The sequence below is a fragment of the Dromiciops gliroides genome, chromosome 3, assembly GCF_019393635.1.
Source record: "Dromiciops gliroides isolate mDroGli1 chromosome 3, mDroGli1.pri, whole genome shotgun sequence".
Taxonomy (NCBI): Eukaryota; Metazoa; Chordata; class Mammalia; order Microbiotheria; family Microbiotheriidae; genus Dromiciops; species Dromiciops gliroides.
The window spans coordinates 459,722,209-459,746,292 of record NC_057863.1 but is presented as its reverse complement, the minus strand read 5'-3'; the positions used below and the strand labels follow the sequence as shown (position 1 = coordinate 459,746,292).

Sequence of the window (24,084 nt, the reverse complement as noted above, 5' to 3'; positions counted from 1 at the left end):
CCACATCCATGGTACTGGAGGAGGCCGAGGCTAGTTGGTCACTTGAGCTCAGAGTTCTGGAATTCAATGGGCTGAGAAGTAGCCATGCTAAGTAGAGCACCACAAAGTGAATCCCTTATAATCTTCCGCTTCCCCACTAGCTGTCTTGCAGTGGAGGCTATACTTGCAATCTAGGCAAGACTTTACTGTCTCTCAACGAATGACTGGGTACATAAATAGTGCTATAAAGAAATAGTTGAATAGCTAGATCAAGTGACATCAAAGTATATATGTCAACTTGGGTCCTCCTGCTAAATGTATCACAGGTTCAGGGATACTGTATGAAATGAAGATTCTAATTCACCCTGACTGCTGGTAACCTCACATTTAGTTTTCACAGTTGTCAAAATAAGGAACACTCTCTAGCCCTCCCTCTAGATCATGGGTTATAAACTTTGGGCCCATGAACTTTAAGAAACATTTTTTTCATAACTGGATTTCAATATAATTCATTTCCTTTGCAATACCATGCATTTTACTCTAAGTAATTAAAAGCACTATTCTGCAGAAGAGTACCCAAGCTTTGTCAGAATGCCAAAGGCATCCTTGAAAACAGAAGGTTAAGAATCCCTGCTCTAGGGGCAGCTCTGTAGCGCAGTGGATAGAGCACCAGCCCTAGATTCAGGAGGACCTGAGTTCAAATCCAGCCTCAGACACTTAACACTTACTAACTGTGTGACCCTGGGCAAGTCACTTAACCCCAATTGCCTCACAAAAAACAAAAACAAAAAGAATCCCTGCTCTAGAGGATGGATTCTACAAAATATTTTGAGAAGACTACATTCACATAAACCACCTTGAAATCAGCATTAGCCTTAGGTAATTATTATTATTTTCCTCATTCTCTAGTTTCTGTTGCTATACTCTGAAAAACTATGGGTGAGAGTTTTTAAAAAATTTATTGTTCATTTCTCTGTTGTTTCTTTGTGTGGGGGTGGTGGTGGATGATTTTAGTCATGTTTTATTTGTTTAATAGGGGTGTGAGGAGTAACAGGAGTGGGTGAGAAACTGCTACTGTTTTTGTGTCCAATTGAATTTTTTTTTTTTAAGGCAATGGGGGTTAAGTGACTTGCCTAGAGTCACACAGCTAATAAGTGTCAAGTGTCTGAGGCCGGATTTGAACTCAGGTACTCCTGAATCCAGGGCCGGTGCTTTAACCACTGCGCCATCTAGCTGCCCCTCCAATTGAATTTTGACATATCTCTTCCACTCAAGTCCTCTGGTGCCTCATCTTGCAGTATGAAGGTAACTCTGGGTTCTCAAAGGATAAGCTGTCAGATCTTACTTAAGAAGTGCACATCTGGAGACCTTTAACTCTGCTCTCTGAAGATCAGACTCATTAAATGTGGGTTGAATCCTCCACAGATGATGAGCTGCCAGATAATCTTTCTTTTTTAATCACAACAACTTGAGCAGTTATCAATGTGCTAAAGTGTTGATGATGTAACGATTGGAATGACGCCACCTGCTGGAGACTTACTGTAAAAGAGTTCTGCCCATGAAGCGAAGGTCTTTGAGGGCAAGACCAGGAGTCTTTTCTTTGGCGTGAGGAAGTGACGCGGGCTAGTGGGAGGAGGAAGGAAGAGACTGGCACTCGGTCTCACTCTCTTTCCTGGGGACTCTGGTGGAGAGCGGAGCTAGAAATGTGCTCTCCCTTTAATAGATAGGAATCTAGTCCTTTCTCTCTCTTTACTAAATTCTTATTCTCCTTTATTCTCCTTAATAAATGCTTAAAAGTCTAACTCTTGCTAAAGCTTATAATTTATTGGCAACCACTCATTAAATATTTTAGACAGTTTAGCTAGAATTTTAGCTCTTAACTATGAATAGAGGACCTCCACACCAATGAAACCACATGTTGCTTGGCTTCACCACGTAATCAGCTTCACTGATTCGTCTCACTCATAAAACAAGAGACTCTCTTAATTTAGATAACCTTCTCAGACATACCTAAAGGAAAGGGTCCCTAGTGGTTATTTTACTACACTCTTATATGCAATCCCAACAAAACATTTAACTCCTCCTGTGGGCAGTTCATCAACCTAGACAAATTTTACTTTTTATCTAATACAATCTAAGATTCAATGGGGAACTAAGTGGTCCAGTGGATAGAGTGACAGGACTGGAGTCAGAAATATTCATCTTCCTCAGTTCAAATCCAGCCTTGGACACTTACTAGCCATGTGATCTTAAGCAAGTCACTTAACACTGTTTGCCTCAGTTTTCTCATCTGTAAAATGAGCTGGAGAAGGGAATGGTAAACCACTCCAGTATCTTTGCCAAGAAAACCACAAACTGGGCCACAAAGAGTCAGACACAACTGAAAAACAACAAAAGGTGCTTTAATTTTCCACATGAAAAACTCTTAATTTTACAAAAATTTTTCACTCACAAAGTCTCCATAGGAAGACATGGCACTAAACAAGCTTTCTCTAGAAAGACTAGAAGTGTACATAACTAAAGCAAGGTATCACAGTGGATGGAACACTAATCCAGGAATCCAGAAGTCATGAGTTCAAATCTCATCTCAGACACTCACTAGCCGTGTGACACTGGGCATGTCACTTGATGTCTTTTAGCCCCAGTTTCCTCATCTGCAAAATGGGAATAATGATAGCATCTATGTCTCAGGGCTGTTGTGAAGATAAAAATATGTTTATGAAACACTTTGCAAACCTTAAAGTGCTGTGTAACTATTAGCTAGTATTATTGTTGTTAACCGTTTTCGTTATATCAGCTAGTTAGACATCTGAATTGACAGTTTTTACCTATTCATAGAATGCTTGATCTTGAAGAAGCTTAGTAGCTCTGCCTTCAGTGAAGTGATTTGCTCAAGGTTACAATGATAATTTGTGGCAGACTAGATTCCAGGTCTATTGGCTCCTAGTCTAAAATTCTCTCAATTTATCTCTTTTGTTTCCATCATTAGGACTACCAAAAAATGCATTTGGTGGTCAAGAACTAAAATTTTAAAGGCATCTTGTCTAGTCCTCTCATATTTATTTCATATTTTTAATAGCAGCAAATAAGCTCTGTATCACTTCCCAAATAGAAGAGATACATTAGATGCCACCTCCCTTTACCAAAAACACCCAACATTCCCTCATTTGATAATAGATCTGAGGAAATAGGGGTAAGCACTGAATATTTTTAAAAGGTATTTTACAGTAAAAAGGAACAGAAAGAAATATATAATGCATTTCTATTACTGTCCAATCCTTTCAAGAACTTTTTGACTATTCAGCAAGAATACAGAAAAATTCAAAGAAAGACCTAATCTTTCTTCCATCAGCAGAAAACAGAACTTTTATGGTTCATAATAAAATTCTATTGGATTTGTACCTTCCTGCCCCTAATTGGCCTAAGGCATTCTGAGAAATGATAGCCTTTGAAATCCTATTATTAAGTCAAACTCAAAATTACTTGGGCATCTAACAATAAATACTGAATGAGGGTCCAATACCAGCTTTTGAAATTCTGTTATACAGTCAACATGGAAATTATTTGGGAACCTAACAAAGAATACCATCAGATGGGTCAAAGGTTTCTGTTGTAATAAAATAGCTCCATAACTCACTAATTTTCACTGAAGTAAATCTTCAATAAAGTATTTTTCATAATGTAAACTTTTTGAGACAGAAACATTCATAATTATGTAGATATTTTCTTTATTAATGTTATGTAGTCTAATAGACCTGACCTGTATATGCTCCTAAGAGGAAAGAGAAAGCCAACAATAGCTATACAAGTATAGAACTGATATTGTCTACAATGGTGTCACCTCTGCATAATAGTATAATTAATGACTAATGGGAGTGAAAAGAGCAGAAGGCATTTTAGCTACTCTTCAGTATGTGAGCAAGGAAAGTTTCATTACAACCTAAAGCACCAAATGTTAAACAGTTAGCAGTAAACTCAAGTCAAATAGTCTAACCTAACCAACACAGATTTTCTAGAACTTTTATGTATAATGAAAGGAAATATGAATGCTGATATATTATGAATAGACGACAAACACAATACAGTTAAAAGCCATAATTATCTAATATCCTAGGTTTCCAATGCTGGAATTAATTATTTATAAACTTCAAATATTTGGGAGTATTATTTTGATGGAATTCAGAACATAATGTGTTATAGTTTTGTTTTGTTTTTAAAGTCCTTTACTATCATAATAGCATAGAAATAAAAAATATAATTGTAATTAAATATCTATATATAACAAGCCCAGCTTCCATCCATCTATCATCTATCATCTATTTATTTATGTGTGTATGTATTATATATATATACATACACATACATGTGTATATGTATGCACACATTATAGTACATAATTTTTTTTTGGTGGGGCAATTGGGGTTAAGTGACTTGCCCAGGGTCACACAACTAGTAAGTATCAAGTGTCTGAGGCTGGATGTGAACTCAGATCTTCCTGAATCCAGGGCCAGTACTCTATTCACTGAACCACCTAGCTACCCCCTATAGTACATAATTTAACACAGCAAAATGTTGGTACTATAAAAGGAACCAGAGCATTTCCTTTAAAATGTCAAAATGGATTGGGCCTTAAACATTCAGAAAGAATACTAGGATAATATACTGAGGAAATGGGAAAAGAATAAGTGTGCATTTACCACCTACGATGTGCCAGGCAGTATGCTAAGTGCTTCACAAATTTTCTCTTACTTGATCCTCACAACAACCCTGTGAGGAAGGTGCTGTTATTACCCCCATTTTACAGTTGAGGAAACTGAGGCAGAGGTTAAGTAACTTGCCAAGAGTCAAACAGGAACGAAGTGTCTGAGACTAAATTTGAAATCAGGTCTTGCTGAGTCCAGGCCCACAGTTCTATCCACTACATCACCTAGCTAGAAGAATTGTGATCCAAAGATACAGCATTTTTCTTAAGACATACCTTGGTTGATTTAATAATCATTATGAGTAAATAAGATATTATTTATAAAAAGTACTCATCAAAATGCCTGGCACATAGGCTCTATATAAATGCTTATTCCTTCCCCTTCCCTCTTTCATTGGTCAATGTGACATTTAAACACTGAAGCACTTGAAAAAAATGTCATTATTAATAAAACTTTGAAAGTGTATATGACAAAGAAAACAAACAATATGTTTCCTATAGAGTACTCACTTTTTCAATTATTCTCTATCTTATAGGTGGGGGTGGGGGTGGGGGTGGGAATGAGTATGAACCATGCCTTACCTTCCACACTAGGAGAGGGGAAAGTTATCATCATGAGAACAGGCAGAATCATAACTCCATCTAACATTGTACAACTGTAGGAATAAAGAAAGAAATGTAAGCATGTACACTTTGAACTTCAGATAAAAGCTGCCCCTTTTTGAATCTTCTAATTCATATGCCACAAATCCAACTTCCTGGTATAATAAGGGTATTTTCTCAACCTGACAATATAAAATGTATTCAAAAAACCTTAAGAGTAGTTTTAAGCTGTTAAGACTTTTCAAACACCCTATATAATGACAGGATCAAGTACCGAGTGCCCAGCATGGCACTCAAAACCTTCCTGATGCATCCCACATTGCTCATCCCTTACTTCCAAACATATGCCCTCTGCTCCTAAAAGAAAAAAAAAGTATTTTCTTTCAGTCCTCCTGCATTGAATCTACGGTTTAACAGATTATCTGAATAATTCAAGAACGCTCTCTATTCTCATCTCCATTTCTCCACCAGGAAATCCCTGGTTTCCTTCCAAACACAGCTTGAGGTACCCTCCCTTCCAAATCCACTTTGTATTTATTCTGTATGTCCTTATCTATGGATATATTTGTCTCTCCCCATTCTCTCTCTCTTTTTTTTTTTTTTGGTGAGGCAATTGAGGTTAAGTGACTTGCCCAGGGTCACACAGCTAGTAAGTGTTAAGTGTCTGAGGCCGGATTTGAACTCAGGTCCTCCTGACTCCAGGGCCGGTGCTCTATCCACTGCACCACCTAGCTGCCCCTCTCCCCATTCTTTTTCTCCTCTCTTCTTTCTCCCTCTCTTTCCTTCCCTCTTCTTTTTACCTTGTATGAAAGATTTTGAATTTTTCAAAGTGTTCAGTCACTAGATAAACATCCCCAAATAATAAGAGCTGGTGATTGTGCAGCCCTTTCAAATTTGTAAAATGATACAGACATTATGTTGGGGGGGAGGGGGCAGAACATGGACAAGAGTGGCGCAGGATGGGCAGAAATGGATGAGTTGCAAAATGCATTAATGGAGAGAGGTTCCAAAAGAATGAGATCATAGATCCATCTGGGTGATTTAGTAATAACCCAGTGAGGAAGGTGATAGAATCCCCCATTTACATTTTACTTACTCACCATGGCGAAAAGGAAGAATTAAACTCTAAGTTTTTTCTGACTCCATAGCACAGGGCTCTTACCCCAAAAGTACACTGATTGTCCAAGCACAAACACACCATTTATTTTATGATATAAAATTAAATATTAATATTGAAAAGCTTGAATAGCAAAACTAGATAGTTCCAATAACTTAAAAAAAAACAGATGACTAATATTAGGTCAAATGATTTTACTTCTTTTTCTGAGGGAAGGCAAAAAAGATTTTCTGCTTCTAGATTTTTCAGCTATTATTCATCTCCCAAACAGAAATTATCTGGAAAGAAATTAACAAAGGATAGATGAAAATTTAATGTTTTTTAAAGTATGAAATTGCATGTCTATCAAAAAGGAAAAGAGATTACAGGGTTCTTCAAGGAATCTTTGTAGGAAAAATTTTGAAACTGGTGTTGGTGAAAGCCTCCACTGTCGTTTCTTCAATTTTCTAATTTAAGATTTTGAAAGTACAATTTAAATGACTGGCCTGCCAAAGAGTATGGAAATTGGTGAGCTTGCTAACAATAATCCTGTATGTACTTTATTTAAAATAAAAGTATTGTACAAATCAGAAACTATAAATATCTCTCCTGAAAACATGGCTGCATTGATATCTATCTCATACACGATTACACATGTATCACCTTTTCCCAAAATTTCCCAGGGGAAGGTAAAAACTGTACTTAGTCTAGGTACTTGATCTAAGTGCCTCAGTTTGTCTCTCTCTTTGGAACTCTGATAGCTTCTCCCATGTCTTATCCTTTGTCCCTCTTGATCACTTAACTAGTTTTAATAAGTACCTGAAGACCAAGGTTCTGTTATTTGTTGTATTTCTTAAATATAATCTTATTCTTGTTTTTAGTTCACAAAACTCACCTTTTTGGATATGTCTAAAAATGTCCATGGGTTTTTAAGAAATGTTTTTGTGGGACAGATAGGTTTCACAGTGGTTAGAGCACCGGCCCTGGAGTCAGGAGTACCTGAGTTCAAATCTGGCCTCAGACACTTAACACTTACTAGCTGTGTGACCCTGGGCAAGTCACTTAACCCCAATTGCCTCACTTAAAAAAAAAAAAAAGAATTGTTTTTGTTACTATGACTCTGCACTGATTTCTTCACCCTCCATACACATTCAAACATTATAGGCCAGAAGCCCCAGAAGAGATTTGCTTTGACTTGATCAACCTGTGACAATTTTCAAAGCCCTTGGCCCTTGGAACAGCGTACACACCTGTTGAGAAATAAAACTTTTAAAATTAACTGTTACAAGATTAAGCCCTTTATCATAATCTCTGCAGCCTTAGTTCCTTGTCTTTATTATGATGGTAGATGAAAAGGAAATGTTGGGAGGCATCCCAATATTAGAAGGGAAAGAAATCCCTTCTAAAAAGAGATTAGGGAGGAAGAGGGAGATGGACATTATTGTTTCATGATAATCAAAAATCAACCACCAACATTTTTTAAACCCACAAATGCAATAAAAAACCATCCCCCAAAATGCCTTCCATCAGGCTGGTTAGTTATTATTGTGCTCTACCAACGAACCAAAAATAAAACACTAATTTAGACTCTTGAAAACAAAGACAAAAGTAGATACAGATTTTACTCCCCTATGCTATCTAGCTCATTCTAATCTACAGTGTTCAGATAGCTGAAAGTCTGCCAAAATTTTTGGAAAAGATGTCAGGATCTCTTGCTGGTTGCCATTTTGTTCTAGTGAATGGAGTTGCTACTGTTAGCTGGATAATTCAGCTAGTTTAAAAATAATTCTACAAAGAGGAAAAGCATTTTGAAATAAACTTCCTGATCGGACTTTAATCAAAATCCTCATTCCCCATAAGTCCCAACTTTTGGCCCTCAAGGTTTTATTTCTACACTAAACACATCTGATTTTTCCCAAGTTCCCTGTCCTATAGTATCATCAGACTTAGTGATTTTAAATGTGGATTGAAATTTGGAATTATGATATAAAAATGAATAGTTCATACCCTTTTACCCAACAATTCCACTGTTGGTCAAAAACAGAAAGACTCAATAAGTGCCAAAATATTAATAGCAGCACTTTTGTGGCAACAAAGAACCAGAAGCAAGGTGGATGTGCATGAATTATGTAACGATTGGAATGACGCCACCTGCTGGAGACTTACTGTAGAAGAGTTTCACCCATGAAGCGAAGGTCTTTGAGGGCAAGACCAGGAGTCAGGAAGTGACACAGGCTAGTGGGAGGAGGAAGGAAGAGACTGGCGCTCAGTCTCGCTCTCTTTCCTGGGGACGCTGGCGGAGAAGGGAGCTAGAAATGTGCTCTCCCTTTAATAGATAGGAATCTAGGCTTCTCTCTCTCTTTACCAAATTCTTATTCTCCTTAATAAATGCTTAAAAGTCTAACTCTTGCTAAAGCTTATAATTTATTGGCGACCACTCATTAGATATTTTAGACAGTTTAGCTAGAATTTTAGCCCTTAACAGATGGCTGACCACGAAGAGGAAAGCTAAACCTCAGTCTTCTGATCTTCTGGTTGGGTAAGAAATTTCCCCTCCCTCTCCCTTTAACTGCTAAGTACTGGCATACTGGCTGTGTTTTCCCTTTAAATTTTTTTGAATGGACCTTTTAAACTCCCTAATTATCCTATTTTTTATTTTAGTCTGTTTAACCAGACAAATGGGAGATAAGATCATGTTAATGCTTTGTTTTTGTGGATTTTCTATTTTTCTTTTTATTTTTGTTAAAAGAGCCAGCAACTTACTCACACAAGGAAATATCTCTCCCTCTCCCAACCATGCTTTTTCAGAGAAACCTGAAGAGATTCCCACAGCTTTTCCCAGTTCTAATAGTAATTGTTGCTTTAATTTTGCATGCCTGGAGGCAATGACCCACCCTCTAGAAGCTTTTAATCCCCTAGCACCTGGAGGCAAAGTGGGGGAAGAGGAATCCAGGCCTGAGTTCAAAATCAAGTCTGATTCAAATTGCTCTGGTCCCTCCCCTCCTCTCCAGACCCCACCCTCTACTCCTCCTATGGCCAAGCCCATAGCTTCCCCTGCCTGGGAAGTCCAGAGATCTGATGCGCATGCTCAACTTTTTCTACCTGCATTTGCAGCTTCAGGCTCAGCCCTTCCCCGGCCTGGCTGTGCTTTTGAGACAATCTTAGAAAACTCTTTAAATTCCAGTTATGCTCGTTTTGTTCATAATTTTGCTAACCTGCTTTTGTCTTTAATTAGTAATCTTATAAAGCATTTGTATGGTGAAAAGCCCGACAGACAATATAGAGGGGTTAAAGAAGAAAAACTTAAGCTGAATAAGAATGACAATCAACATAGTTCAAGACTCTGCTTCTTTTGCCATGGAAGGGTACATATTTTACAGAAATGTAGAAGTAAGCAGCAAGGTATTGATATGAGTATTGGGGATTTTAGATATCGGAATCAAAAGTGTTCTGAATTCACTCAGAGTAATAATGTCAGTTCAGAGGTTACATAGGATTTCTATGCTATTACACCTACATTTTGCAATTAATGGTATGGGTTTATTTTCATAGAGATTTTCATGCTTTTGAGATTGTGTCTTATACTTAGTTTTTAAAACAAGGAGAATATTTGTAAAAGCTTTTTATAGTCATGTGATCAAGTTTATATTTTATAATACTCTTATTAATATTAAGTTCATAATCATTTAGATTTCCCTAGTTTGAATTTCATTGTCTTTTATTGTTCCATGTGTATTTTTTTCTATTTATTCATCTCTCTAATTTTGAAACATTGCAAGATGGTTTTGATTTCATAATACAATGTTAATTCTAGGAGTATTGTGCTCCCATAATCTGAGTTGTTTGTTTTTGTTATTTTTTTTTCCTCAACTGATTATTTGATCAAACTCTTTAAAGCATTTCCCTGGCAAATTGGTTGCCATGGCAAGTGTAAATTGATTCTAGAAGTATTATTTTTGATAAGCATATTCCAAAAAAAAAAAAAAAAGAGGGGAACATTTGTAAAAGTTTTCTTTGAGATTGTGTTGTGATTTAACTTATATTTAAATGTTATGATTTTTCAAAAAAGAAATTGTATACTAAGTAAAAAAAAGGGGTATTGTTTGAAATTGTTGCATAATTATATATTGTGTTCTGAGTCAAGATGTATTCACATTTTTTGCAATCATTTATTATCCTCAATTTTAAAACCATATGAGACTTGGATTATGGGAACTTATCATTTAAGACATTAATTGCCTTTATTCTGAGTTATCAGATGCCAGTTGGCCAAGGTGCCATCCAATCACAAGAGGAATACATGCAAGAGCAGACACTGAACTGTCACATGAGGGGAGACATGCATGAAGTCAAGGTATGGCCGAGAGAACGGCTTTTGACAAATGTTGAGGTTGGATTCTCTTGGTTTAATATTTTATTTTATTTTTCCCCACAATATTGTACAGATGGCTGGAAGTATTCATCCCACCCATCTCACTTCTACACCTGGCTTCTATGCTCCCTCCTATATGCCTGATGCCATGGACATCTTAATCCCATGCATCTGATTAAGTCTGACTCAGTTTCCTCCAATATGTTCGGTGGCATGGACGTATATTCCATCCACCTATTTTAAGCCTGGCATACTGTATTGGCAGTACATATTGCTCAAGTGTGGGAATGCTCATATCCCATCATTTCTCTGTTCTTTTATGGTAACCCCCATAATTATCTCAGGTGTCATGATAAATACAGTGTTGAATTTGGCCTTGACACCTGTTACCAATTATATTAGATTTTCTAATTTCTCATAATGGCATGAGGATAATTAGGCAGATGATGCAAAAAGTGATGAAACAAAGATAAAAATTATTTTTAAAAATTAATATCACAGCAATTGTCTTCTCAGTAATATTATAATTTTAAAGAATGTTTCAATTTTGTTTTATTATATGTTTCATGTGTAACAACTAAGATTCTGAATTCCCTTAGACATGTTTTTGAGAACTTTCATTGTTTGATTTGATTATTGATAAAGCTATTTTAAAGTTGTGTTAAGCTCAATTTTGTAGGAAATTTTCCTGGCTGATTACCAGCATCCACACATCAGCCCCTGAAAAGACTTCCATTCCACGATTACACCTAGAGGACATCTGAGAAAAGACTTTCAGAGACTTTAAATGAACAGTTTTGATTTGTTCTTTTTGTTGGTTTTTTTCTCTTTCTGTTATAATATACACCATCTGTAACATGTATTCTCTGCAGAGGCCCTCCCTTTGCAAGACTAATGTCAAAGCGTCGGTTCATGAGGACAAAAAAAAAAAATCGCCCCTCTGGACAAAACTTTCCTCTCTTCCTTTTCTATATTGTTGTTCACATATTATTAGTTAGCAATAGTTATTATATTCTTTTTACTGTTCCGTCAAGGAAACATTTTGTTTCTTGAGGAACAACAGGGGGGACTGTAACGATTGGAATGACGCCACCTGCTGGAGACTTACTGTAGAAGAGTTTCACCCATGAAGCGAAGGTCTTTGAGGGCAAGACCAGGAGTCAGGAAGTGACGTGGACTAGTGGGAGGAGGAAGGAAGAGACTGGCGCTCAGTCTCGCTCTCTTTCCTGGGGACGCTGGCGGAGAAGGGAGCTAGAAATGTGCTCTCCCTTTAATAGATAGGAATCTAGGCTTCTCTCTCTCTTTACCAAATTCTTATTCTCCTTAATAAATGCTTAAAAGTCTAACTCTTGCTAAAGCTTATAATTTATTGGCGACCACTCATTAGATATTTTAGACAGTTTAGCTAGAATTTTAACCCTTAACAATTAGGAATAGTGAAACAAACTGGCACCTGAAAGTAATGGAATATTTTTGTGCATCAAGAATAAGTGAGAGGGGCAGCTAGGTGGTGCAGTGGATAAAGCACCGGCCCTGGATTCAGGAGGACCTGAGTTCAAATCTGGCCTCAGACACTTGACACTTACTAGCTGTGTGACCCTGGGCAAGTCACTTAACCCTCATTGCCCCGCCAAAAAAAAAAAAAAAAGAATGTGAGAAATTCAGAGAAATATGGAAATATTTCTATAAATGACAGTAAATGAAATAAGGAGAACCAAATGAACAATATGCATGACTACAATATTAAAAATTAGGAGAGAGGCAGCTAGGTGGTGCAGTGGATAGAGCACCGGCCCTGGAGTCAGGAGGATCTGAGTTCAAATCCAGCCTCAGACACTTGACACTATCTGTGTAACCCTGGGCAAGTCACTTAACACCAAAAAAAAAAAAAAAAAAAAAGGAAATGAGGAGACCAGTAAAAGGAAACCAGAACCCTGAGAATGTGTAACTACTAATCTTGCTACCAAATATAAGACAAGGAAAAACAGTCTCCTCATAATTATTAATCATAATAGTAATTTGCAATTACTAAGGACCTTGAGGTTTATAAAGCTTTGTACATATCATCTTATCTGATCCTTACACTAACTCTATGAGATAGATGCTGGGGGTTTTTTTTGGTGGAAATTGAGGCAGAGGATAAATAACTTGAATGAGGTCACAAAGTTAGTGTCTCACACAGGATTAAAATCAGGTCTGTTCTAAGTCTGCTTCTAAGTCCAACACTCTTACCCACTGTACCATCTCGCTGCCTTATAAAGATGTTGTGGGGAAGAGTGCTACAGAGACATAAAGTTAAATACATGGGTGGTCACAGCCTATCAATTTTTTTTTTTCCTTATTATAAGTAAAGGATCAATTTCAGTAGGATGTATAGTCAAGAGAAAGTCATGTCCTGATAATAAAGGAGTAAAATAAAATTAAGGAAAAAGAAAAATGTAAAAAAAATAAAATATACATGGGGCAGCTAGGTGGCACATTAGATAAAGCACTGGACTTGGATTCAGGAGGACCTGAGTTCAAATCCGGCCTCAGACACTTGACACTTACTAGCTGTGTGACCCTAGACAAGTCACTTAACCCTCATTGACCCACAAAAAATTAAAAAGAGAAAATTTTTTAAAAAAGAAAAAAGAAAAATGTGACTTTAATGGAACTGGGAATACATGTTGAAATGGCAATATTCCAAAATATCTACAATTAGTTCAGGGCTATTCAAATTACCTGTTACTTCAACCTTTCTACTTTGGATTCCCGTTTCTTAACTTTGACTACCCGGTGGCACAGGGAAATTACCTGAAACTTGATATTAAGCAATTCCTATTACAGAGATATATCTGGGGTCATGAGAGAAAGCTCATTAACACCAATATCTTGGTCAAGCAAGGGAAGGTGTCAATGAATATGCTTTTTTATGCCAGAAGGAAAAAGGCAAGTCATCCATACTTATAGCTTATATTTTCATGAGTCAATCAAAATGGAATTTCCTGGGCCATAGTACTTAGTACAAAGCAGTCTATTTGTCTTGGAAATTGTTCTTTATTTTCCTATTCTTGATGCAGATCTATAAATTTTATTTAATTTATGGCCCAACCCAAATATTTTGCCATGGTCTAAAATGCATAGGATCCTAGGCTGTAGGATCACAAGCCATCAATCTCTCTCAAAGTCTAACTTGAATCACTTCCCCAGATTAGAGTACACTATCTTAAAATCACTTAATATTACTATTTATTAAATCTAAGGCCTGATCAGTACAAAGAATGAATCTCCTAAAGTGATCTCATGCATTTGAATTCCCACTATTCAAAGTCATAATTATGCAAAATATGGTCATTGCTCCAGCTCAATGGAAATATGTAGTATGAATTTGACACTGCTACCATTTCAGGGGATTAATTAGCCACACTAATCTGAACCAGTACTAAGTGTATGGGGCAGCTAAGTGGTGCAGGGGATAGAACACTAGACTTGGAATTGAGAAGACTCATCTTCATGATTTCAAGTCTGGCCTCAGACACTTACTAGCTGTGTAACCCTCTGCAACTCATTTAACCCTGTTTGTCTCAGTTCTTCATCTGTAAAGTGAGCTGGAGAAGGAAATGGTAAACCACTTCAATATTTGTCAAGAAAAGCCCAAAAAAAGGGTCACAAGGAGTTGGACATGACTGGAGTGACTAACAGAAACACCAAGTGTATATTTGCATATCTATTATATTACCATTCCCCTCCCCTAAAATAAGTTCCTTGTGAGTAGGGATGGTTTCATTTTTGTCCTTAAATGCTTCTTATATTTAGCATGCATTAGGTACTTAACAAATATTTATTGAATTCGAATCTCTGGGTCATGTGGATAAAAGGTTGGCAAAGAGAGTTTCTGCCATATTGCAGTACTACCCCTCCATGCTACATTGAGAGTGTTTCACTCCTTTTCTCCTTTCTGACCTTCAGGACTTTAAGACCATACCTCAGATGCAGTTTTGACCCTGGAACCTCCCTTAGCATGTAGAGCCTCCTCACCTTGGAATCCATCCATACTTCATCCTCCTAAGTCTGGAACATCCCTCCTTACACCAGGCTCCCTTCCCTCATCAGAGTTTCTCTCAGGATCTCTATTTTGGGGAAGGGCCTTGGGTCACCCTAACTTCATTTTCCTTCCACTTGTGCTTCTGACTTTTCAAGGATCTCTACACCACCACCCTGATGGAACCTCCACCACTCTCCTTCCTGCTCCTTTCCATTCCATTTTCTTTTGTTGTTATCTTCTCCATTAGAATGTAAGCCTCTTGAAGGCAGGAGCTATCTTTCTTTTTGCCTCTATTTGTATCCCCTAATACTCAGCATACAGTAAATATTTAATAAATACTAGTTGGCCTTGCCTTGTTAACTCCCCAATAATAGATCATAAATATTTCCAAGAAATCAAAAGTAGCTCTTCCTCAGAAAGTATAGAGACCTCTGGACTTAATGTGTCCTTTTCAACATGATATTATTTCCTGCACTGCCCCAGTCTCGCTCTCTTGAGAGGAATAATGCTCCCATGGTACACTACTAAAAACAGATCCATTACCAGGGCAGGAGAGATAAAGCTGCTTTCCAAATCCCATGGTACTCTTCATGCTCCATTTATAGATCAGACTGATACTCAGTTTAAGGAACTTACATTTCGCTCAATTTCTAACATGTGTGGGCTTGAGACCAAGCTTGGCACTTCTCTTACTTGTCAGAATTTACAGCTGGATAAAGCCAAAAGATACATCGCATACATTACTGAATAATCATCATAACACATTTTGATACAGGTCACAGAATACACAGCACTGCAATCATCTCTGGAACTCAGTGCAGCAGCCAAAAGGAGGCTCCAACAGAATACAGGATGATGTCTCAGAAACTTGGACCCGTCCAAGGCTCCCCACGACTCTCACCTCCAACTTCACCCTCATCTCTCTACTCCCCTTTGTGGTTCCCCAACACTTGCCTTGACATAATACCCTTACCTGGCATTTCTCCTTACCAAACAAAGAGCCTCAAAACGAATTTACTCTGGGAAGTCTTCCTAGACTCTCTCATCATGCAAATATGCTGCCTCCCCATAGCACCAAAGTACTCAGTTTTCTACTATTCTATTTTACATGACTTATGCTACTACATTGTTATAATTCTCAGATCATGCCTGCCTCAGACACTAACTGACTTTATACAGACACTTTATCTCTCAGCCTCAGTTTTCTCATTTGTAATATGGGCATAATAATAGCACCTACCTCATAGGGCTGCTGTGAAGATCAAATGATATAGAAAGTGCTTTGTGAACCATAAATCATGTAAATGCTACCTATTATAATCAGCCCATATCTCCCTTTAGTTGTCAGATATTATTATTAGATTATTAGATAGATAGATAGATAGATAGACAGACAGATAGACAGACAGACAGACAGACATTACATACATACACATACAGATAGAGATGGATACATAAATACCTAGAGATACATAAATACCTAGAGAGACAGACAAATAAGAAAGAGAATTCTATATGCCCAAATTGACCATGAGCTAGTCAAATCTTTCTGAACCTCAGTTTCCTCCTATTTAAAATGAGAATAGTAATAGTTGGGCTCCCTAGTCTACGGGAGTTGTTGCAAGGAAAGCCCTTTGTAACTGTGAAGCACTATAAAAAGAGTTCAATCCCTTGATATTATGAATAAACAAACTGAAGCCCAAAGAATAACTCACCCACCTTCTTATGAGCAAGGGCCCAGTTTTCTATTCCTTTAATGTCCTCATATAGCACCTGTTAAAATTCTATGGACTTATTTGTCACTCAAACGATTACTGGCTTATATCCAGGGGTGTGCTAGAGCCAACTTGGGCTGGTTTGAACCTATTGTTAAATTTTCCATGTGAGCATTCATGGCAAATGCTACAAATCATGGCTTGATTTATTGTTTTATGTTAATAATACAGCTTAAATTTGAAAGTGCAACCTGCCTACATTTACACCCCCCCAAAAAAAAAGCTAGATCTTAAAATTCACCAGCATCCCCTTGCTTTTATCTCTTAAGAAATTTGTATTGGTATTTTTAAAAGAAAATTAACAATATTTAGATGTATATGTGATACTTTTCTACTTAATTTGGTAACTTGTAGAAAAGAGCAGTTTTCTTAACTAAATTTCATACTTTCTAACAGCCCCTCTCATGGTGGATTGCTTGTGACATTGGACAAGCCACTTATGTCCCTGGGCCACATTTTCATCAGTTATAAAATCTATAGTTCTAAGGGGCAGCTGGGTGGCACAGTGGTAAGCACCGGCTCTGGATTCAGGAGGAAAGGAGTTCAAATATGGCCTCAGACACTTGACTCTGGCTGTGTGACACTGGGCAAGTCACTTAACCCCAATTGCCTCACCAAAAAAACAAAACAAAACAAAAAAACTATAGTTCTAGATCTATGCTTCTACGATCCTACACATTTCAGTAGACTATAAGCCCCCTGAGGGCAGGGGCAGTCACAATTTTGTAATTGTATTTGCAGCAGTGTCTTGCACATAGGAGATAATAAATGTCCATCAATTGACTGATATTAGCTGTTACTCTGATGTCTATGTTGGACACAGCACTATAATTGAGTCAATTCTATCCAACATCCATTGAATTTAGATCTAGAATAATGAAAAGAGTTAGTGTTGACAGAGAAGATTGGTGTTAGCACAAGGAGACCAGGTAAATCGGAGCCATCTACCTCTTTGAAGGCATGTGTCATTTGTACCTTATTCAATTTCTTGAAGAGGGATGTAACCACAAATTATAGTTATGCCCACCCAATGCTTTAAGTGAAAGAAGCAAACTCTAGTGCTAAAGAAAAAACCTGGCTGGTTTCTCTGTGTCTCCTGACATCTCCCTGAATAACAGACATGAAAGAAAGGATTTTGAAGCCAAAACGGTGGTAGGACTGCGACTAGCTCCCAACCAGAAAGCTGCGCTCTTTTGCTTGGGACTGGATAAATCAATTCTATTTGATCAGATACTTTCCTATGAAGGTAATAGTTAATATTTCAATGTTAATGCAGTTTCAGTTTCTAAGAAGTTATGTTCTTTTACACAGTTTTTTATACCATGCCAAAAAGCCCAGTATTTATTAGGAGAGGAATGAAGTTCCAGGAGAGGTTATTGAAATTTCTTTGGAAGAATAGATTTTTATCAAGAAAACTGTAATTCAGTATTCTTTATCCATTACTTGTAGTTCTACCTTTAGAGGAACATAGAATGGGTCAATTTCTTCCTCCACATGACAGCCCTTCAAATATCTTAATATGGCTAATATACCTCCTATGGATCCCTCCTCCTAGAAGTCTATTCTAACCTAAAACCAAATCTTTCAACCATTTTTCTTCACATAACGTAGTTTCCAGACCCTACACTGTGCTAATGACACAACTCTTTTTGCATGACAGAAAGAAAGGATTCCATGATTTATCAAATGAAGAATGACTTAAGTTTTCTGGTAGCTACATCACCCTATTGGCTCACTATGAATGAGGTCACTAAAATCACAGTCTAAAGTGCATTTGCCCTGTATGAACAGTCAAATTAACTGTCCTTTTTGCAATCTCAGTATTTGCAAGTTTTCTTAGACATGTGGAAACCATAATGTTTGTCCCTATTAAATTTCCTCCTTTATGTAGATTTCTGTCCATCGATCCAATCTATCCATTTTTCAGAATCTTGATTAAAAAAGTATTAGCCAGGGGCAGCTAGGTGGCGCAGTGGATAAAGCACTTAGCCTGGATTCAGGAGGACCTGAGTTCAAATCCAACCTCAGACACTTGACACTTACTAGCTGTGTGACCCTGGGAAAGTCACTTAACCCTCATCCCCCCCCCAAAAAAAAAACACCAAAAAAAAAAGTATTAGCTATCTGTCTCAATTATCCATAAACTACAAATTTTATTAGTATTACTTTTAGGCATATCTCTTTGCAAATTATCCTCTAAAAGGTGTTTAACTCAAAAAACAAGATGCAAGCTTATATTGACCTATTTATATTCAATGGGTATGGTGCTTCTAATACCTCCAAATTCTCCTAATAGCCATATTATCCAATCCATGAGCATTTCATGCGAGACTGTGAAAATATTCTTCCCCTCATTCACCATTCCAACAGGACTGGAAAACACTGGAACATTTAAGTTGTACTGGTCCATTTGAAATACTCAGCACCCTGACACTATCCCAGTTGATTACAAGGTCACCAAGGGAGACAGGAAGCAAGAGTTCAAGTATTCCTTAGTATCTGTTATAGCTCTTGCACTTTGAGAATTCTGCTGACACATTTCTCTTAAAATGAATCAACTGAAATGGAGGAAGAGAGAATGAGGAAGACATCTTGTTCTCTTTATACTATCCTGAATCTCTGTCATTGGCTGGCTAAGTCAATTTTAATAATCTACTCCAAGACACTGGTGGAGGAGGGAGGGAAGTACTCTCTATCCCTTTAAATAAATTCATAGGATCATAAATCTAGAGCTTAACTGGACCTCAGAGTTCACCTTTAGTTTGGACACTATAAATTGAAGTCCACATATGTTAGGTGATTTTCCCAAGGTCACACAGGGAGTTAAGTATCACGTGAAATGTGAAACTGTCCTCTAATTCTTTTTTTTTAATTATTTATTTTATTCTGAACTTAAATGAAAGAAACATTTCCAAAATACAGTAGAGAATAATCCCCACTGAGAGAGAGAGAGAGAGAGAGAGAGAGAGAGAGAGAGAGAGAGAGAGAGAGAGAATAATTCCGCCCTTTTCCCCTCCCAAGGTGGCAAACAATCTGATATGGGCCATAGATGCATGATCATGTAAAACATCACCATACTTGTCACTTTGTACAATCAAACTTAATCATTAAAAAAAAAATTGTAAGAATGTGAAAAATAACATTCTTCAGGATGTTCCATCAATATCAATTCTTTCTTTGGATTTGGATAGTATATTTCACCAATAGTCCTTTGAGATTGTCTTAGATCATTGTATTGTTGACAATAGTCTAATCATTCATAGTTCTTCATCAAACAGTATTACTGTCTCTGTGTACAGTGTTCTCTTGGTTCTGTTCACTTCCCAATACAGCATATCATAAATGTCTTTCCAAGCTTTTCTAAAGTCACCCTGCTTGTCATTTATTATTGCACAATAATATTCCATCACCATCATATACCACAGTTTGTTTAGCCATTCCCCAATTGATGGACATTCCTTTGATTTCCAATTCTTAGCCACCACAAAAAGAGCTGCTATAAATATTTTGTATAAATAGATCTTTTTCCCTTTTTAGGGCTGTCCTCTAATTCTAAACCCAGTAGACTTTTCATTTTTTATATTCTATCCCATCTCATTAGTACAAAATTCCTTTATATAATCCTACTATTTAGTAACTCCATCAAAAAAGAAATTGCTAGTTTGGCATGACTTCTTCATATACCCATGCTGGCTTACTTTTTGACATTCACAAACCATCTGTTTAATAATCTGCTCTTGAATTTTGCCAGTGATTGACATTAAGCTTAGTGGTCTATAGGTTCCATAATTCCCTTTGCCCTACCTTTTGAAAATGGGGACATTTGCCACCCAACTTCTGGCATCTCTCCTGTCCTTCAGATTTCTCAAAGATCACTGAGAGTGGTTTTGCCATAACGTGGGATGTATAATTCATCTGTCTGGAGACTTGAACTCTTTTGAAGACAAATATATGCCCTCTTCTAATCTTTCTCACCATCTTTGGCCATCAGTCTCTTCTTCTGTGGTACCTATGCTTTCTAGTTTGAAAGTGTTTTGTCCTTGAAGGGATATACAGTCCATAGGTAGAATTATTCACATTTTTAGCTTTTCTCTATGATATGTAAAAATAGTAATTGATGTTCCCTAAATACTATTCCAATCCTTCCCTTAATCAACTTCTTGCTGCAAAAATACTTTTAAAAGCCTTTCTGTTGTTCTTGGCAATATGCCACAAATATCTACTCACTCTAGATTTTCTCATTCCCAATACAATACTTAAAGGTTTCTGATACAGTTCTGCTTTCCTTCTTGGTCAGGCACCTCTTCTTTCTGTCATTCACACATACATACATACATACATACATACATACATACATACATATTGCCCTAGGCACCTCTTTTCTCCCTACCTCCTCCTCATTCCTCTCCCCAGTTTACTTCAGACAAGTACCAGGTCCCATCTCACTTGTCAAATGCAGTCTCTTTTTCCCTCTTTTTAAGAATGTTTGGCTCTCTCCCTTCCTTTTCCCTGCTGTGGCTGCAGCCATGAATATGCTCAGGCTTCAGAAGAGACTTGCCTCTAGTGTCCTTCGATATGGAAAAAAGGAGGTATGGCTTGACCCCAATGAGACAATGAAATTGCCAACACCAATTCCCGTCAGCAGATATGGAAGCTGATTAAAGATGGGCTGATCATCCAGAAGCCTGTTACTGTGCACTCCCGTGCCAGATGCCAGAAAAATACTCTGGCTCAACAGAAGGGCAGGCACATGGGCATTGGTAAGAGAAAGGGTACTGCCAATGTTCGTATGACTGAGAAGGTGACCTGGATGAGGTGAATGAGGATTCTACAGAGGCTACTCCAAAGATACCGTGACTCCAAAAAGATTGACCGCCATATATACCACAGCCTGTACGTGAAGGTGAAGGGTAATGTGTTCAAGAATAAGTGGATCCTCATGGAGCACATTCATAAACTGAAGGCAGACAAGGCCCGGAAGAAGCTCCTGGCTGACCAGGCTGAAGCTCGCCGCTTGCCGGTCCAAGACTAAGGAAGCACGAAAGCGTCTACAAGCTAAGAAGGAGGAGATCATCAAGACTTTGTCTAAGGAGGAGACCAAGAAATGATTCTCCCCTATCTCCTCTGTACATAGTACCCTTCTATTTGGCTCATACAATAAAACTTGACAGACTGTCAGTCAAAAAAAACCAAAAAACTGTTTGATGGGGGCAGGTAGGTGACGCAGTAGATAGAGCACCGGCCTTGGAGTCAGGAGGACCTGAGTTCAAATAGGGCCTCAGATACTTGACTAGCTGTGTGACCCTGGCCAAGTCACTTAACCCCAATTGCCTCACCAAAAAAAAAAAAAAAAAAAGAATGTTTGATGGAAAGGTAACTAGCATCTTTCATTTATATGGCCAAAGTAGCCCAATTAGCAAAGCTTCAGGCCAATTAGGCAAGTTTTTAGGCTAAAGTTAGGATAGAGGATAAGAGATATATTCCAGGGATAAAGCTGGAGTTTCTGTTTCAAAAACAACATCTAAACAACTGCCACATCCTACGTGTGACCAAAGTAGACATTCCCAAAATGACTCTGCAGGCTAAGGTTATATTTAATCAGACCTCAGCATCAGCTGGTTTCCAACACACTGGCCACTGGTGAGATGAGGTAAGAGAGGGATGCACCAGTAATAGACACAAAGAAAACTCCAAGCTGGAAACACCATACCATAAAAATGAATGCAGAACCATTCAAATGACTCAGGAATAGCCCACTAAATAATACATTTTTTCCTTAACACTCTAATGGTTGAAATGTTGATTCTCAAATTGCCATTGCTTGGTTTTATATAGGCTTTAATAGTGCCTGGGGTCTTTGTATCCACAGTTTCAGGGGATTAGCATATAATTTTATCTTACATGATTGATGAATACAAATGGTTTCTTGGACACATTCTACTGTGTTGAAATCCAGCCCTTGGATCCGCTCATCCTGCACTTATCGAGAATGATTACAGATTGTTTCAGAGAAGTAGAGGATTCAGCTGAAAGAGTTACATTATAAAACATTCAAACCATGTCATGAGAGACAGTTGAAGACACTAGGGATGCTTAGCCTAGGAAAAAGATTAAAGGGGGAAGAGGAGGATGATAACTGTTTTCAAATATTTGAAGGGCAGCCAACATAGAAAAGTGACTGAACCAAGGATGTATAAATCACATTATCTAAGACCCTTTCCCACATATTTGCCTTTCTTTGAGGCAGGTATCATTTACTGTTTTACAGATTTGGACATGTGATAGTTACATAGTTAAGCCACAGGTTCCCCCTATGTGTATGTCACATAAACACATGAGTACACATACAAAGCCAGTAACTAAAGGAATCAATACATGGCAGAAGCCAGGTCTTCTCACTAAATGTCACATCTTTCCAATATCGCCTACTGCCTGTTGATAAGACTTGATTTGAGTAGATCTGGTGGAAAGAAGTAGAAGACATAGAAAGAAGTCACAAAAAGGAGATTCGCGTTCAGTATCACAAAATTTTCTCACAATTCTCAACCAATAAATGCTTTGTAAGTATCTGTCATGGGACAGACATTGTGCTGGATGCCTGGGATACATAGGCAAAAGTGGAACTGTTGAGGTGTGACTAGTATAACCCTTGAGGTTACAAGTGTAAGTGAGGTTACAAGTGTATCCCCTTGAGGGTACCTGACTTGCAAAGAGCTTACATTTTCTGGAGAAGACAATATAGACATATGTTAAAAACAGCTAGGTGGCACAGTGGATACAGCCCTGGAGTCAGAAAGACCTGAGTTCAAATCCAGCCTCAAATACTTACTACTATGTGACCCTAGGAAATTCATTTAAATTGAATGCCTCATCTGTAAAATGGGGACAAAAATGTATCTTACCTCTCAGAGTTCTTGTGAGGATAAAATGAGATAATATTGGTAAAAGTGCTTTGCAAACACTAAAACACTATATAAAATCTATCTATTATTGGAAACATTTTGGAGAGGAAGGCACTAGCAGTGGGCAGAATGGTTACACTTTGTGAGCTAATAAGTTCACTAGGCACATTTAAGAACTTGTAAAGAAGACCACCAGCTGGGGACACTGAGGGGGAGGAAGGCAATGAGCATTTATTTATATGGCTCCTATTATCCAATAATCACCATGCTAAGTACTTTGAAGAGATTCCCCTAGTACAGTTGGTTTAAACAACCTCTACCCCCATACCCTGAATACTAAGAGGATTATTAAAGTAATCCAGCCAGCCTTAAATACAGAATGATCAAAAGATCTAAAAATCTAATTTGGAAGAGAAAATAATAGCATCAAGAACAAGAAAAAAGGAGGAAAAAGCCCAAAGTTCACTTAATTGGGAAGAAGTCATCCATCCTGTGCCTCTAAGTAATGAAACTATCCCCCCAAACTTAACTGTTTATAAAAAGTAACTTAACAGTTTATGAAAATAATTCAACTATGCCAAATTCTGTATATTAAAATATCTTAGTCAGGGAAGCTAGGTGGCGTAGT

At 37.6% G+C, this 24,084-nt stretch overlaps 1 protein-coding gene and 1 pseudogene across 1 annotated transcript in view; one reads left to right on the top strand and one right to left on the bottom strand.

Moving 5' to 3' along the window:
• Nucleotides 1-24,084, bottom strand: part of ACVR1 (activin A receptor type 1) — a 146,940-nt gene that overhangs the window by 79,742 nt on the left and 43,114 nt on the right. Inside the window, 1 exon segment of the mRNA XM_043997145.1 lies at nt 5,264-5,337. Coding sequence (XP_043853080.1) covers nt 5,264-5,337 — 74 coding nt within the window.
• LOC122750422 lies at nt 21,081-21,698 on the top strand (annotated as a pseudogene).